At 39.5% G+C, this 18,349-nt stretch overlaps 1 protein-coding gene across 3 annotated transcripts in view; it reads left to right on the top strand.

Annotated features, from left to right (window-relative positions):
- Positions 1 to 18,349, top strand: part of ADAM23 (ADAM metallopeptidase domain 23) — a 166,902-nt gene that overhangs the window by 79,146 nt on the left and 69,407 nt on the right. For all 3 annotated transcript variants that reach the window (XM_072813171.1, XM_072813169.1, XM_072813170.1), the window contains exons 4-6: positions 5,083 to 5,146; positions 15,732 to 15,814; positions 16,812 to 16,875. In XM_072813171.1, coding sequence (XP_072669272.1) covers positions 5,083 to 5,146; positions 15,732 to 15,814; positions 16,812 to 16,875 — 211 coding nt within the window. The remainder of the gene's footprint in view (positions 1 to 5,082; positions 5,147 to 15,731; positions 15,815 to 16,811; positions 16,876 to 18,349) is intronic.

Below are 18,349 nucleotides of genomic sequence, written 5' to 3'. Positions count from 1 at the left end.
CTTGGTTTGCATCTCTTGTCCTGTCTCTTATTAATGTGCCTCTTTTCACTGCCCAAAATGGCCTGATTTGGATGATAAATTATATGACCATCCAGATGGTAAGCTTTGGTGCTTGCTACTATTCTTGACTTTTCCCTAGCTTCGCTGGTGAAGGAATGCTCTGTTGTACTTTAAGTCCTGTTAGAAGAGCTCATTTTGTTCCCACAATTTTTTAATCAGAGGTATAAATTCTGAGGGCTCAACATATTAATTTCAGTGAATGTAGATTGCAGAACTGGACTTCTAGAGACTGGTAATTTGACTTTTTTTTTTTTTTTAATAAAGAAGTAAATGACTTTTGACTCATGTAGACCAGATGATTTCCTTGTGGTCTAGCCTTTGTCTTCCCTAGCATTTTTCCTCATAGCCCAAGGCCCTGACCTTTACTTTATCTCTTTCTGAACAATTCAATTTGCTTGATTAACCTTTCATGACAGCGTTATCCAAAAGAAAGCATATAATTCTTTCTTTAGATTAAGGGTTCAAGTTTTTTCCCAAAAAACCTAGGAGTCATCCACTCTTTTTGGTTAATAAGATTTTTAGGCACAAGGGATTCCTGGTAAGTAACTTATCGCCAGTGATTAAGCTCCTTGGTTTCTTCATAATGAGCCTCCCTAGAGTGAAAGTTATAAACCTTTGGAAGTTTTGACCACATGGCTATTCATGTGCTTACTTTCATTAGACACATAAATCTCAAACTTAAGGACTCCAACAAATATATTTACATAGGAAAAATTTCCCCAAGGCATATTTCTCTCTTTGTGTGAATTTCCAATGCTTAGATATTGTAGCAGTTTTCTTTGTATATTGCTGTATTTGCTGGTGATTCTGATATTCTTTGAACATTAAATTTCTAAATTTTTCTTTATGATAAATCTTGGCATTAGTATAGTTGAAACCATGTTTCTGTAACAAAGATAAAATCTGAGATTTAACACTATAAAATTTTATCTTTTATTTTTATTTATTTTTTAAAGATTTTATTTATTTATTCATGAGAGAGACAGAGAGAGAGAGAGAAAGAGAGAGGCAGAGACACAGGCAGAGGGAGAAGCAGGCTCCATGCAGGGAGTCCGATGTGGGACTCAATCCTGGGACTCCAGGATCACGCCCTGGGCTGAAGGCAGGTGCTAAACCAATGAGCCACCCAGGGATCCCCTATCTCTTACCTATATTATGGTCCAATACAAGTTGGGTGGCTTTCCTCAGAAGCTCTTCTCCAGATCATGATGTAGGAACTAGGTTGCATCTATCTTGTAGCCATGTCATCTGGGGCACGTGGCTTCCAGAGTTGCCATGGAAGAGAGAACTCGGAGAATCATGCATGGAGTGTAATGGCCCACACTAGAAGGGTGAACATTACTACCCTCTGTATCTTATGAGCCATAATTCAATCTCTTGGCCTTAACCTCACTGCTGGGAGAAGCATTGAAGCATAGGTTTACTGTGCTAGGAAGCGAAAAATGAAATGAGATATAGTGGCTACATCGCATCATTTCTACCACAGCTCCTTTCGTTGGTTTGATTCTTGGCTCACTTGTCATGTTTTAATAGTCTTGCCATTCTCCTGCTCTTAGACTTCAGCTTCTTCAAGGTGCTTAGCCTGGCCCTTCATATTTGAGTAAAATCGCATTCAGCCTGACTCTAGAATTCATGTTCTTCTCAATACCACAGTGGTATAGATTCACCATTAAAGTGCAGAGTGAGGAAGTTCAAGAGAATTTCCTTACTCTGGTTCTTCCACTCTTTCCCACCTTGCTTTGAACTTGCATCCTACAGTTATCCCTTTACTTCCAAGGATCACCCCTCTTTCACCAGATAACTGGCATGAGAGGCATTGTGGTAGCCATGTCATAGCTTTTCTGTAACTTTAAGAATTAGAAAAAGCATGTTTATTTCAGAATTTAGGGCGTTCCCCAGCTCCCTTTTATCAATTCTCACAAGAGATTAAGTACCAATTGGCTGATCAACAAAGCAACTTGACCATTTATGCTTGGGACCACACTTGCCAGATAGGGCAGCATTGGCATGTCAGAACATTCCGTTTCCAACAGGAAATTCTACTGGGGCAACTAGTAGAAGCAGAAGTGGGGGGAAGGCTTGAAGAGCATCTGCAAGCAGAGACTGCCAGACAGCTCCTTCTTAGGCAAACGGAGATGGAGATTACCTGCTTCTTCCCCACTGGTGGGGCCAGAGACACACCACCACATAATTAACTATTCATTTCTTCTTTCCAGTGTTACTTGTTCATCACTGAAAGATCTGACTTCAAATGACTTTAAGAACATTATAATTAATTAGTTTACATTTTGTTGTTAATTCACTTTCAGGGAGATTACAAATGTTTGCTCACTTGGCCAGTATTGATTAAGGGCCTACTATGCGTTAGGGATTATGCCACATATTGGGATGTTGTGGTGAGCAACAGAAACAGTGTTAAGGGAGAGAGTGCCATGGTCAGACTGGAGGAAAGGATGGAGCAAATGGTGAGGTGGTGCTTTTTATAGGAGGTGGAGGGTGGAATGGTGTGATGACAGGAGCATACAGTGTTATGTCCAGCTCACTGTCTGTCACAGACTCCTGTAAAAGTCACTGTTTTTCTTCTTTAAGACTCCCAAATGCAGGAAATGTTAGAAATAGTCATGTCCATGGTCGGGGGGAGAGGGAGGGAAAGCCCTTTAAAAGGGGTAAATAAGATAATTAAAGTGACCTTTATCAGATTTGACAATTAGTAGTTAGAATGCTATTATATGCCCTTGTCATCACAAGCAAATAAATTTGTTTTTAACTCTTAGACATGCTCCAGTAATCCCGTGGTTGAGAATTTTGAAAATAATGAATTACCTGTAGAGAAAGGTAATTAGAAGATAGCTAGTGAAACATCTCTCTGCCTTGGTGTTGTAGAAGCATTCCTCAGAGAAATGTTACCATCAACAGCCCTGTTTATGTATATTCACAGTGCTAATAGCTGACTTAATTAACTAGAAATGAAAGAAGTTTCTGCACCCTGTCAGGTATTTCCAAGTACATAGAGTTAAGAATGGTCATTACTTTAACTATTACTTAGCTTGTTAAAAGGGAATGAATAGACGTACCATAATTTGTTTTCAAATGTAGAACATCAATAGATACACATTTGATTAATAATTTCAATAGAAGTTGTCTAAGGCGCCAGCATCTGCCTTATTTCTGTGTTGTAAAGGCACACATGGGTCTCTCCCTCCACGGACTGGCTCTGAGCTGCCTCCAGCTTTCCTCACCCTGGCATGTTAGACCTGGGTCAGATGCAGCTCTCAAAATGATGCAAAATCATTGGAAGTATATATTTCTTTTAAATAAGTAGTCAAAATTTCCTAATAAGAAAACCTACACTTAGGCAGAACTAGAGAAAATAGAATGTCAGAGTAGGAAGGGACCTGAGGAATCATCTGCTCCAGCCCTTTTGCAGAAGAGGAAGTGGAGGCCTAAATTTAGGGCATGCATCTGGCTCATACATAGTAGAACCTACTTTTTGTCCTCCACTTACCCTTAGGATGAAATGAGTTAACCTCTTTCTGGTCCCTAGCACAGTGCCTAGGACCTAGTGAGTGTTCAGCACATGTGACCTATTGTTTGTCATCAATATTTCTAGTGGCAGAGCCCAAAGAGGAACCCAGATGTCCTAATAGTGGCTCTCTCTGAGGCTTGTATTTTGTATTCCCTACATTGTATATGGAGAAGAGTGTTTGTGGAGAAGTTGAATTAAAATAAAAACATTGGGGATGCTTGAGTGGCTCAGTGGTTGAGCCTCTGCCTTCAGCTCAGGGCATGATCCCAGAGTCCCCAGATCGAGTCCTGCATCAGGCTCCCCACAAGGAGTCTGCTTCTCCCTCTGCCTATGTCTCTCCCTCTCTGTGTGTCTCTCATGAATAAATAAAATCTTAAAAAAAAATAGTGGCAGCCTCATTGCTCATTGCTGAGCACGGACTTGGTGCTGAGTTCTGGGCTAAGCATTGTGTGCATCTAACCTCCAAAATCCCATGAGATTCATACTCTCTATTGCCTTCGTTTGACTCAAGTAAAGTCTGAGTTGGGTAACTGGCCTGTGGTCACAGCAGTAATAAAGCACTGGGCTAGGCTTACGGCCTACTTTGTCTGATTCAAAGTCTTTACTGTTGACTGTTATTTTATTCCAGGGGTTGGCCAACTATGGCCCACGGGCCAAATCAAGCACACTTATTTTTGTACAGTCCTCAAGCTAAACATGTTTTTTACATTTTTAAGTGGTTGAAAAAAATTAAAGAAGAAAAAATTTCATGACATGTGAAGATTCATGAAATTCAAATTTCAGAGTCCATGAATGAAGTCTTACTGGAACATAGCTACACTCATTTGTTTATATTGCCCGTGTCTGGTTTTGTGCTACCTCAGTAGAGCTGAGTGGTCATGACAGAGACCACATGCCTTGAAAAGCCTAAGATATTTACTATCTGGCCTTTACTCTATACTTCTCAGTGATTATATATTGAGATTCCAGTTATTTAGAGCATAATTATGGGCTTTTTGTAGGGTCTGTCTCCTCCTGTTACCTGCCTTTTCTCTTTGTTCCATGTTAATTAACCTATCACTCAAATGATGCTTAGTGTCTAAATTTTTATCTTTACTTAATTCTGCTCTGTTATACAATTTATCTTTCCAAAGGACCCATTCTGACAGCATGTTCTGATTGTTTCACTCCACTCTTCTTAAGGCATCATTTCTACTCTGATTCTTGAGCACAGTTTATCACTTATGCCCCCATGTTTTTAAATAGCTGATCTCTATATAAACTCAGTATGAACTGAGTTCACCCTTATAGTATCTATATGTTATCTTTTTAAGAGGGTGAGAAATGATTTGTTGCTGGATGCCATTCGAAGTTTTTGATGAGAACATGTTCATAACCATGGACTGTGTTTCTTTGTGGTCTACCGGCCTTCTGCAGCAGCCATCTACTGAGCTGATTATCTTTAAACCTCTAAGTGTCTTAGATGCAGAAATCACTCTATTTTCTTTTCCTTGTAGTGGTTTGCTGTCTTCTGATTATGTGGAGATCCATTACGAAAATGGGAAGCCACAGCACTCTAAGGTACAGTTAAGAACATTTGGAAATCCTGTAGCATAAACATACGTGCTCATAGAACTATTCATTGCATGCTGCATTGTTTTGAAGTTTCTCAATAAGATTATCTGTTCTCTTATACAACAGTGCTATTTTTAAATTTGAAATAAGTTTAGAAGAAACTTACTAAAACATACAAATGTTTGAGATAACATTAGAGATTTTGTATATTCGGACCAATAAAGAAATGTTTATTGTTTTGGTTTTAGATATAGCATCTTCTGTAAATGAATGGTATAAAGAGCTATCCAGTTCCATAGCAATACTTTCAAGTAGTAGATCACCAGCTTGTGGTCACAGTGTGTGACCAGACTAAAATGGCTGTTTTGTCCAAGTGACTTTGGTGCCTGAGAGGGGCAGAGGAGAGGTGGGGGAAGGGAGATTCAGGGAACAGTATCCTTCTTAATCTTCCTAAGAGTTCTGGGAGATGGGTATTATTATTATTTCTGTTATGCAAAGGAAGGAAGAAATTGAGGCAGAGAGAGGGCAAATAAACATACGCAAGGCCATCATACATCGTAATAGGTAATTGGGTACTCAATCTCATTTAGTTGGAGATGAACTATTCTCTTAACAGAGTGTCAATAAGGAGAAAGTGGGTTTAGATGAAAATGAGATTATTTGTATGTAAGGAAGCCAGTGATCTCCACCAGTTGGGATGAAAATCCTTGGAATGGCTGCATTCAGATACTCTGGTATGTAGGAAACCCACAGAGTGCCACTGAGCCTAAGCAGTGTCCACGGAGCAGATACCATGGGCATAGGAGAGGAAACAGGGAAGCACAACACAATGGGAAACATTGGGCTCTTTTTTCTATAACAATTTTATTTATTTATTCACAAGAGACACAGAAAGAGAGGCAGAGACAGAGGCAAAGGGAGAAGCAGGCTCCCTATGGGGAGCCTGATGTGGAGCTCGATCCCAGGACCCCGAGATCATGACCTGAGCCAAGGCAGACACTCAACCACTGAGCCACCCAGGCATCTCTGGATTTTTTTTTTCCTACATCGCTAATGAGTATTGGCACAGAAGTGGGCCTTTTATAGGTGGGCTTGCTGGGTTGTGTAGCACAAAGAACATGTTTTTTTCAGTGCGATAGCTTCTCGCCAGGTATTTATGGGTGGCCTTAATTGTAAATACCGCCTGGGGGGTATGGAGTTTCCCAGGAATTATAACTGTCCAATTAACTGTGGGCACATCTGTAATTCACTGGGTGTTTTAAACCTTTGAATTTTGTGCCACAGATTAAGAACTCCCTGTTATTATCCTTACTATCCTGTCAGTTCTTGCCTTAGGCTGCATCAGGGGGGTTGTTGAATCTCTTGAAAAGTTGATGCTGTGGAAGGCGAGCAGAAATGCTAAATCAAGCACGGGAACAGTGCTTTCTGGCATTCGTACAAACCAAAGCTTCCGTCAGCTATGCCAGTGCCCCGAGCGCTGCGGATGCTGAATCATGAGTCTGGAGTAGAGGAGACGGCATGGGAACTTTATAGACTCAGCAAAGGAGCCACCTTTGCAGGCCACAGTAACCGGAGTCAAACTTCTCACTAACAAGTTCAGTCAGTTTTTCTTTCTTTCTTTCTTTCTTTCTTTCTTTCTTTCTTTCTTTCTTTCTTTCTTTCTTTCTTCTTTCTTTCTTTCTCTTTTTTTTTTTTTTTTTTTTTTTTTTTTTTAAGAAGCAGAAGAACTAATTGGCCTCCAGAGGTCATTTGAGGTCCCAAAAGGAGGCCTGATTAATCAGACACATCAGAGCTCGTATCAGTTGCAACTAGAATTTAAAACAAAGGGTATTTCAACTCTGGCAAAGCAAGTGTTTGTTGCAGTTTGTTTTTATGTTCCTTACTATTCTCTTATGTTCCTTACTATCCTCCCATTTTCCAAATAGATCATCTACCCAGACTTACTTGCATCATATGTGATGAATTAATGGTTAACAGTCTGTTTTTTTATGTGTCTGTATTTGTATATACACCCCCTAAAACCAAGATCACATGGTGCACACGAACTTGAAGCAGCATTTTTTAACCTAATAACATTATGAACATTTTAGCATGTATTAAATAAGCTTCTAAATTTTTATTTCTAAAAATGCATAATATTCTTTTCCTATAATTTATTTTTTATTTTTTACTTATTTATGTTTTAAAGATTTTTACTTATTTATTCATTAGAGACACAGGACAGAGGCAGAGACACAGGCAGAGGGAGGAGAAGTAGGCTCCCTGTGGGGAGCCCGATGTGGGACTTGATCCCAGGACCCCAGCATCACAACCTGAGTGGAAGACAGACACTCAACCACTGAGCTACCCAGGTGCCCCTCTTACAATTTATTTTAAAATCCCATAGCAATAGAAATTTAGATTGCTTTCAGTCTTTTACTATACAAATAATAGTAAGGAAAGGGCTGATACATTTTTTAAAGATTTTATTTATTTATTTATTTATTTATTTATTTATTTATTTATGAGAGAGAGAGAGAGAGAGAGGAGAGAGTACAGAGGGAGAAGCAGAAAGAGACTATGTGGAGCTGATGTGGGACTCGATCTTACGACCCTGAGATCATGAGCTGAGCTGAAACCAAGAGTAGGACTCCAACCACCTGAGCCACCTGGGTGCGCCTCCTGAAACACTTTGAACACACCTTTAATAATTGCTTAAGGATTAATTCTGAGAATGGGATTTTCTAGGTCAAAGCCTTTTCCTTAAAGGCTTTTGGTTCCTACTGATAGTTTTTCTTTCTGAAAGTTTGTTTAGATCCACATTCCCTCTACCATTACATACATATTTTTTAAAACTTTTTTTTTTAACTTCACACTGCTTTCCACGTTAGGAAAATCTTTGTACAGAGTACCAGTGAAGGAAATTAACATGTAAGGATGGTGAGATTAATTAAACTTATTTCACCTAGTGTGCAACTTTTCTTCCAAAGATTTCATACTGTTTAGACAAAAGTGCATGCACACACACTCTGTTATTCACTAGAGATTAAAAGGATTACTCCTAGCCTATTTTGCTTTGACCTTAAGTATAAGTATGGACATTTAAAATATCCTGCAAATGAGTTCAATCAGAATGATGAATCCACACTTTGAAGAAGCTTGTCTAGGTTTTCCCACCTCACCACCACCTAACCCTTCCCTAGCTAGTTCCCACTTCTTAACCAATAGAGGACAATGTCTTAGGTTTTTATTTTTATTGGATGAAAGTGGGTTAAAAAGACATTTTTTTTTTCCGGAGAGCCTGGGTAGGTCAGTTGGTTGCGCTTCTGCCTTCGGCTCTGGTCATGATTCCAGGGTCCTGGGATGGAGCCCCGTGCCCTGCTCAACGGGGAGCCTGCTTCTCTCCCTCTCTCTCTCTGCCCCTCCCCCTGCTTGTGCTCGCTCTGCCAAATAAAATCTTTTTTTTTTTTTTTTTTAAGGACTTTTTTCCTTGTGAAGCAAAGATAGGAACTGGAGAGGTCAACAATTTAGTAATCAATATAAAATAGGTACCAGGCATCAGTCAATGAATATGGAAGAATTTTGCTCTGCATTCGACAGAACAATCACTTTGGTTAGAGTTCCTAACCACACAGTGCTTTGCACACAGTATATGATAAAACAAATTCGATTTGTTGATCAACTTTGTTGATGAAACTATTAAAACTGAGTTAATTTTTAGTATTCTTGTAAAAGAATTATGTATAGTTATGATAGTATAAGAGTACTTTTCAACTGTAACATAGTTCTATTAAGTCCCTTTTAGGTGAAGCAATACCTTTGAGTGCTTACTAATACCTTGGTTTCAATTCTGCCTGTGAAAAGAAGTATCAACTTGACAGCAGCTGAGAGGGAACAGATAGATGCTGTGCTCCCATCTCCACTTCCCTTTATTACTCTTTATCATTATTGGGTGGGGAATATGTCCTTTTCTAGCTCTGTTTTCTCACCCCGGCCTCTTCCTGTTGCCTTGCTCACTCCTGCTCTGGGAAGGAAGAGCCACTTAACTGATGGGAAGGAGATGAGTATGTCAGCATAGTTCTTAATCCCTTCTTTTGTGGGTCTCACCTCCCTGCAGGAAGAGGTGCAATCTCTATCCTCTTTCACACTCTCAGTTGCACAGTAGCAGCCGTGTGTGTGTGTGTGTGTGTGTGTGTGTGTGTGTGTGTGTGTTGGTGGAGGGGGGGTTGTTCCATGTTGTCTATCCCTGGGTGGGTAAATGTAGCCAACTCAGGGCTGCAGCATTAGCAGGCCCACTGGATTCTCAGCTAATCCTCTCCTCCCGCATACCACTGTCAGAAATGGAGGTACCCCTTGGATCTGTTTTGGTCCTGGATCACTTGTATGGATACCACTCCACACACTCCAAGATACCTATAATCTGAATGCTGGACAGTAGTAAGTGCTGGGGAAGATGTGGAGAACTAGAACCCTCACATACTTCTGGTAGGAATGTGAAATGGTGGTGCTGCTTTGGAAAACAGGTTGGCAATTCCTCAAAAAGTTAAGCATAGAGTTACCTTAGGGCCCAGGTGTTCCCTCCTGGGTAGATATCTAAGTGAACTAAAAACATATGTTTAAGCAAAAACTTGTACGTAGATGTTCACAGCAGCATTATTCGTAATTATTCAAAAAGTGGAAACAACCCAAATGGCCATCAGTCGATGAATAAATAAGCTGTGCTACATCCACACAAGCGAATATTAATCAGTCTTAACAAGTAAGGAAGTACTAATGCATGGTACAACATGGATGAATCTTGTAAACATTATGCTAAGTCAAAGAAGTCAGCCACAAAGGACCATATATTGTATGATTCCATTTTAAAAAAATGTCCAGAATGGGCAAATCCATAAAGACCAAAAGTAGGGTATGGTTGCCAGGGGCTGGGGGTAAGAAGGAGTGGGAAATGACTGCTCATGGGTACAGGGTTTCCTGTTGAGGTGATGGACGTATTCTGGAATTAGTGGTGATGGTACAGGACAACTTTGTGCGTGTACTAAAAACCACCGAATTACACCCTTTACAAGGGTGAATTTTGTGGCTTGTCGCTTATATCTTAAAGTAAAAAGAGACCCTCAGGTGGGGAATGGGGGTTTATTTACCCACTTTCTCAACAAACGTGAATCCTTTGCACCTCTCCGACTGATCTTGTCACTCAGGCTCATGAATAAGTCATTTGTATTCATTAAACAGATACTGATTCAGCTTCTTGTGATCTAGTCTCTGTTCCAGGTACTGGCTGTATATCAGTGAACCAAGCAGATAAAAATCCCTGCCTTGGTTCTTTGCTTTATCACTATAATCACATCATCCTCCTGGAAGTTTTTGTACTTTTTTTTTATTATTATTATTCGAGTCATCACCACAGCTCAGTTCAAGCTCACTTCTTCCGTGAAGTGTTCTTGGCAGGGATTTGCTGTTGGAGGAAATGGCCTCTGTGGGCATAGCTCCTGGCTGGGAAATGGAAAAAAAATCATGAGAGCAGACAACACTGGTTCGTCACAAAGCTATTTTAAGTTTGAATAGGATAATTTTGTATGAACTATTAAAAATTTATGTAGCATTGGTACAGCTAAACTGTTCTAATACTTGAACATTTTTCTCCTATTGAGTTTAATGAAGATAAATAATTAAATGGTATTGGGGTCTCAAGTTCCCTGAATCTCTGAAATATTTTTTTCATTTCTTTATGCTGCAGTATTCAAATTCAAGTCTATGTGCCCGGTTAAAGATATCTTTTTCTCTTTTGCTGCCAGCCCACTGATGTGTTAAATAGATTAATAGACCCTGATGATTGAAAAGTGTGAATTTAAGGATATGTGTGTAGAATAATCACTTGCACATTATGTCCTATTTTATTATTATATTCAGAAGCTGGATATTTTATATTTTTATATTAAAAATATACATGTTTGTGAGCTTAGGCCCATGTAGTTTCTTTCCAAATGTTTATCCAGATGTTTAGGGGTTTATGAGAGTTTATCCTTTAAAAAGATTTATTTATTTATTTGAGAGAGAGAGAGAGAGCAGGGGCAGAGAGAGAGAGAATTTCAGGCAGACTCCCGGCCGAGTGTGGAGCCTGACTCAAGGATCCATCTCCCGACCCTGAGGTCACTATCCTGAGATCACGACCTGAGTGGAAACTGCCCACTGCGTCACCCAGCACCCCTAGAGTTTATGGGGGTCTCTTTATGATGAAGATAATAAGAACTGGCTGATTGAACTTTATTGAGGAGTAGATGAAATCATTAAACAGAGACACTAAGGTGGGGCAGTTTTAAAATAAATTAAATAAAAACAATAGGTTCTATTTTCCAATAGGTTGTATTTAAAGTGAGTAGAAAGAATCAGACTATTTCTGTCATTTGATTGATAATACCAGGGAACCACCTAGGTTTTCCTCTTTAGGTGGTTAGCATTGGACTCACAGAGCTGTTTTCTGGTGAGGAAGTGTTTTCAAAGATGCACATTCAGTCAGTGTCCCATTATTAGCAGGTGTGGCCTGGTGGTTCTGAGTGGCCTTCTGAGCTTGGCAACCTTGTGGAGCAAAGTTGCCATTATTTGAGCATTATCTGGCTTGTGGAGTGTTCAGATGTGTGGAAGTGGTAGGTTGGGGAGCATACTTACTAGGATTTTTAAGTCCCTTTGACTAGCCAATAACTTCTACTTATCAGAAGTTCTATTTTAAAAAATTTAAATAACTCACTGACAGTTTTGAAACGAAAAGTGCTGATGCCTGTGTGGACACACATAGACTTGTGTCATGCACTGGATGAGTCCATTGTGTTCTCCTGCCTGCTACTTGCCTAGTCACAGATCTGTGATGAGCTCGTAGGTATTGTCTCGAAGAGGCTGGCCAGTGCTCTAGAACTGTCCGAGTCCTTCCCAACTGGAGAAACACTAACTGGGAAGCCTAAAAACGTGTCATTCAGTTTGGATTTTGCTTTCTTTAATAGGGCCCTTTAGCACTTTGTCACTGTCACCCAATCTCTACATGGAGATAGTAGTTACTATGAGACGGTGAGTGAGTGCTCAAGATGGTTAGATCCTTGGGTGGAAGGCAACCCCAGAGCTGACTCTCCAACATCACCACTCATGAAGCCTTCTGGGAGTGGCCCCTCTCCCTTGGCCCCCTCCCATTATCCCTGTTACCCAAGAGGGAATGCCTCTTTTCAACTATGATTTATTTAATATGAAATACTTTGAAAGGTTACTTTGCAATGGTATTTATATAATATTGCATACATCTGGAGAGTTACCAGATAGTATTTTTATGCTAATGCTTTCTTAAAAACTTGTCATAATTTTAGTAATAAGAAACTCAGAAAATCCTTTAATACTACCAGATACTAATATTAAATTAGAGCCTGCTGAATTGCTCATAGTGCTTAATATAACTACACAATCTAGATATCCCAGCTTCCTTATGATAATAAATGTCAGGGATTGCATGTTACCTTGAGTCTTATTTACGGTTTAGAGAATATGGTGATTTACCTTCAAATATACAGAGAACTGAAACAATTCCTTCAGATAATATCCTACCTTAATTAAAACAACTAACAATGACTTTTACATGGAGAGACCATCAATCTTCAGTTTCTAATGTGAATTAAAAGAAAATCTAAGAAAGGAGATGGAGATATTTTCTAGCAAAAAGAATATTTTTAGGAAAATCTGGAAAACATAGCTTTTCTTAGAAAGGTCAAGGAAATATGACAGTGTTTGCTATGCACTTCTAATAATCACCTGACTTAAGAGAGCCTCTTGGTGTGATACAAAGTGCTAAGTAACCAGTTTGATGGAATTTGCAGTTACCTATGGTTGTTTTTAGAATCATGTGAAGAGTGAAATTTAACTGCAGAATATTGACCTGGATTCACAAATTGCTGAGATGCATGATACCATTTGTCCTTATAAGGTCCAGTGTTGAATATGCAAATAAAACTTGTCATATTGCATACAAGTCAGTATTTATGTTAAAGGTTGCCTTTTGAGAACCAAACCCCATACAAAAGCAAACTTTTACAAAATATTAACAATTTGATTATAATACCAAATTGAGACAACCAGCATTGGAAATGTGTATTATAGTTTCTAAGGGGAAGCAAACTGAGTTGGTTGAGGAGTGGTCATTTGATATTTGGATAGACACTTCTGTCACTGTAAATAATCTCTTAGGCTATTGCAATACAGTGTAATGAACACTGATCAAAATGACTGTAAATCATCAATGAAAAGTATGTTCAATATATTATATTTAAGAAAACAAATAGGATGCTCTGGTTCAACAGTGTGGATTCAGTGCTTATATTTATCTCTATTCCCTCCCAACAACCTAGTCAAATACCAGTTAAAGAATAAAAAACGATATAAACCTACAAGGACAAAGGCAAGAGAAGAAAAGACTGCAGACAAGAGGTATCTGTAAACTTTTAGGAGATAGAAAGCAAATGGAAGAGGGGTAACTGTCAGGTTTGAGTTTTTCCTGTTCTGTTAAGTTCCATTAGGGGAAAACCAAGAAGCAAGCCAATTGAAGATCCAGGAATTGAAAGCACATGAAAACAGAGAGGCTGGTTGAAAGTCTACAAGAGGGTACTTAAATCCCTGATGTACTCCATACCCCATATAACCAGGCAGCCGTCCCTTCTCTGCTTTGATAGAAGAGTTCTGTTTATAGAGAAAAATGGAAAGGAGTGAATTATCAGAGAAATAATAAAAGTTTCCTAGAACTGAAGTGCATGCATTTTCTTGATTAAAAGGTTTGACCAAGTGTTTAGCACAGTGAATAAGCAAGGCACGTCTTGAGATTTCATGAAAATGGAGATGAATAAAACTCTCTAAAGTTTTCTTGAAAGGGGAAAATTATATTTTATAAAAATTATCAAGGGGTGCCTGGGTGGCTCAGTCAGTTAAGCATCTGCCTTCAGCTCATGTCATGATCCTAGGGTCATGGGATCGAGTCCCGCACTGGGATCCTAGTTCTGTGGGAAGTCTGCTTCTCCCTCTCCCTCTGCCTGCAATTCCTCCTTTTTTTTTTTTTTAAATTTTTATTTATTTATGATAGTCACACAGAGAGAGAGAGAGAGAGAGAGAGGCAGAGACACAGGCAGAGGGAGAAGCAGGCTCCATGCACCAGGAGCCCGACGTGGGATTCGATCCAGGGTCTCCAGGATTGCGCCCTGGGCCAAAGGCAAGCGCCAAACTGCTGCGCCACCCAGGGATCTCTTTTTTTTTTTTTTTTTTCATTCCTCCTGCTTGTGCCTTTCTCTTTGTCAAATCAATCAATCAATCAATCAGTCTTTAAAATATTATCTGACATTAAATAGCATCCAATTCTCAGCAGCAACATTAGAAGCTGTGCACAATGTTGTTGAAATGCTGAGAGAAAATAATTTCCAATCTAGAATTCTCTACCGACCCAAATGGTTGATCAAGTTTGAAGACAGAAAAAGAAAGTTTTATATGTGCAGGTTCTCACCAATTTTATCTTCCATGATCACTTTTTCAAGATAGCACCAGAAGATGTGTACCTTCAAAAAGGGGGAGAGTGAAATCATGAATGGAGAAGACATGGGGTCTAGGATTCTGCATAGAAGGAAGCAGAAGAGTTCCCAGGATAGCCCTAAACAGAACTCCTGGTTGGTGGCTCTATGTCAGGCCTAGTGGGAGGCTGAAGGGGGACAAGAGGGCTGTCTCCAGGAGTAAAATGGATGTGATAAATTACCTGTTATGTTTAACTAGGATGTAGAGTATAAATATTCCACTCAGAAATACATAGATAACAACAGAAGAAATAGATAAAAGTTAAAAACAATAGCCATGGAGATAGGGAGAGAGGGAAAAGGTAACTGCTGTGTTCTTTCTAAAGATTTATGTATTTGAGAGAGAGAGAGAGAAAGAAGGCACATGTGTGTGTGGGCAGGGGGAGGGGTAGAAGGAGACGGAGAGAATCCTCAAGCAGACTCCCTGCTGAGCATGGAGCCCATGGCAAGGCTCGATCTCATGACCCTGAGATCATAACCTGAGCAACAATCAGGAGTTGGGCGCTCAATGAATTGGGCCACCCAGGCACCCCTGTGTTTTTACAATAGGCCTTGTAATTACTACTTGACTCTGAAAATTAAGTTCATGTAATACTTCTAAGAAAATTTTAAACTAATTTTAAAAGGTAGGAAAGCAAACAATACGATTTTATGTAGTTTTCTGTCAAATGCAATTATTAACAGCACCTTTGGGGTCTCTCCTCAACGAGAGAGTAGGCCTTATTCCATAGTCATATCTGGTAAGTATCTACTCCTTTGCATGTTTAAGAAAGGTATGTAAGTTGTACCAGTTGTGTTGGTGTTGTATTCCTGTTAATAGCTTTTTCTCCTTCATTAAATGTAATAATATGACGTCATTATAGAAAAGCTGAAAAATTGCCTAGTGCCCTTTGGGATTTCATGTCAACCAGGAGGACTTTGTGGGACCATCTCTGCAATCCTTTTTGGCTTATGGAAGCATCTGTAAGAGTGAATGATAACACAGGAAGCATGGCTAATCAGTGAAACCTTCCTCTGTGTTGTAGGGTGGAGAGCACTGTTACTACCACGGAAGCATCCGAGGTGTCAAGGACTCCAGGGCAGCTCTGTCGACCTGCAATGGACTTCAGTACGTGCGAGTCATAGTGCTTGCTTTCATTCATTCACTGTTTCTGTCTTTTCACAGATGCTTGTTGTAGTGACTCTTCCGTGCCAGTTGCACGTTAAGAACTGGATACGGAGTGATGAACAAGGAGGGCATAGTCTCTGTTCTCTTAACAGAGTTTGCAAGAGATTCAGGGATTAAACAAGTGATTACATAGATTAATCTTTAATTGCCATTCTGGTAGGAACTGTGAAGGGGAGGGTAAGGGACTTACGGGGTGACCAAACCTAGTCTAGGAAGGTTTCCCAGAGGTATATGTCAGAGGACATAGCAGGCAGGTGCTGTTGGCCAGGTGAGGATGGGAGGCCAAAGAGAGGAGTTCATACATCCGACTTGAAGGCAGGCTCTAGAAAAATTTCTCTAAGCACCTTTTGGACCCAAATAGTAATACTTGATGTAAAGGTGTAGCTGTGGGCCTGTGATGAAAAAGGATCTTGAAAATCTTATCTTCCCATATCTCTCAAAATGATATGCAACATAAAGTCATACTGCTTAATGGAAATTCACAATTTGCAGCCATAAATATGCTTCTGTTCACCTCTTCAGAATCAGATGGTTTTAGATTACTCTATTGCACGAAGCACCTGCTTTTTCCTAGATGATACCAGATTTGCATAAGAAAAAAAATGTACTAGATGTACATTGTCTTGGAATTATATTGTGACATACTGGAACTGTATGAATAGCCCTGTACCAGATTAATCCTCTAATCTTTCCATTTTGTTTCAAAAATGTATTATAACATTTCTAACTTATATGCTTGTGGTATATACACTTTTAACACCTTTGGTAGCCTGTCTGCTGTCTAGTAGAGTTCTGAGACCACAGATAGGTGTATGAATTAGATTTGGGGCAGCATAAAGTTGTTTGTTCAGATATACTCTTCATTTTTAAAGATGCACTGTGAAGCTCATTTGCTGTTTTTGTTAATTTTCTCCTCGTGTGGTTTCTTGTCTTGTAGTGGTATGTTTGAAGATAATACCTTTGTATATATGATAGAACCACTGGAGCTGATTCACGATGAAGTAAGTCTGTGATCTCAGTTTCCTGATGGGGTTATATTCTTTTAGCATCTTTGCCTTTGAGCCATAAAGAACAGAATGTGAATGTCAATGTACGTTGATAGGTAGTACCTTATTTCAAACATAGAATGACACCATGAATTTTGAAGTTTAAATCACACGTCCCAGGTGTGTTGAGAAGCTGGTGCTGGTGTTTTGAATTTAGAAATATGCAGATTATGACCTGCTGAATTAGGGAACACAGGCCACCTACATGGGCTCAGCAGGTGGCTCCGAGCTCCCACTCTGGGGAGATGAAACTCATGGTTGTTTTGAGTAGAGGTGCAGTTTCAATACACTCACCCAGGGCAAGTAAAGTCACGGGATTTATTACATACAGATCCCAGTATCTGGGAGGGGAGCAGTAAGCCAGAGGAAGAGCGGTCCTCCACCCCAGGTCATGAGAGAGCAGGAGATAGCAGGTACCAGGCACCTATTGCTTGAAAGGTGGTTGGAATGCAAGTCCTTGACCTTAGCACGCTTAATTCTAAGTGGTTATTTTAAAAGGTGCCCTGGGAAAATTGAAGTGGGAACTTAGCATGGGAATTCTAAACTCAAGTTCTTATGGAAATGTCCAGACTCTGGGTGTGAGCAAGGTTATCAGGCTGTAAAATGCCTAGGCAGCAGCTCAGAAAAACAAAAGTTGTTTTTCTCATCACACCAGGCCACACACCAGTAAGGGATGATAAGAGGCAACAAATCTAGGTTTTTGGAAGTAGGCAGTTCTTTCCAGTCTACAGGAGCAGAGAGGACATTCTGTTTTGTACTGACCACCTTCTTTTCCTTTATTTTATTTTATTTTATTTTATTTTATATTTTATTTTATTTAAATGCAGTTAGCTAATATAAAGTACACACTTGGTTTCAGATAGACTGTGCAATGATTTATCAGTTGCGTATAACACCCAGTACTTTTAATCTCACCTCTTCTTTAGAGAATTGTATAACTATAATATACTTAACTTTTAAAAGAATCTTCAGTGGGGAAATTTGTAGTTGAACTATGATTATATTAGATAGCATTTAATTTCCTTTAGATAGGGAAGAAAATAATGTTTAGAATCATGCACGGGCCAGCAACCAGGATGAGAAACCATAAGGGCATTATGCTAAGTGAAATCAGCCAAATGGAGAAAGACAAATACTATATAATCTTGCTTATGTGTGCAATCTAAAAGTACTGAACTCAGAAACAGAGAACAGGTTAGTGGTTACCAGAAGCCAGTGGGGGAAATGTGTGAAGGTGGTCAAAAGGTACAAACTTCCAGTTATAAGATAAATGAATTCTGGGGTGTAATGTACAACTTGGTGACTATAATATCTTTGTATGTTTGGAAGTTGCAAAGACAATAGATCTTAAAAGTCCTCATCACAAGGAAAAAGTTGTCATTGAGCTGTAATGGATGTTAACTACACTTATTGTGGAGATTATTTTCAG

This window comes from Canis lupus, chromosome 36, assembly GCF_048164855.1.
Source record: "Canis lupus baileyi chromosome 36, mCanLup2.hap1, whole genome shotgun sequence".
In the NCBI taxonomy this organism is placed as follows: Eukaryota; Metazoa; Chordata; class Mammalia; order Carnivora; family Canidae; genus Canis; species Canis lupus.
The sequence above is the reverse complement of the archived record's forward strand: the minus strand, read 5'-3'. Positions and strand labels throughout refer to the sequence as shown.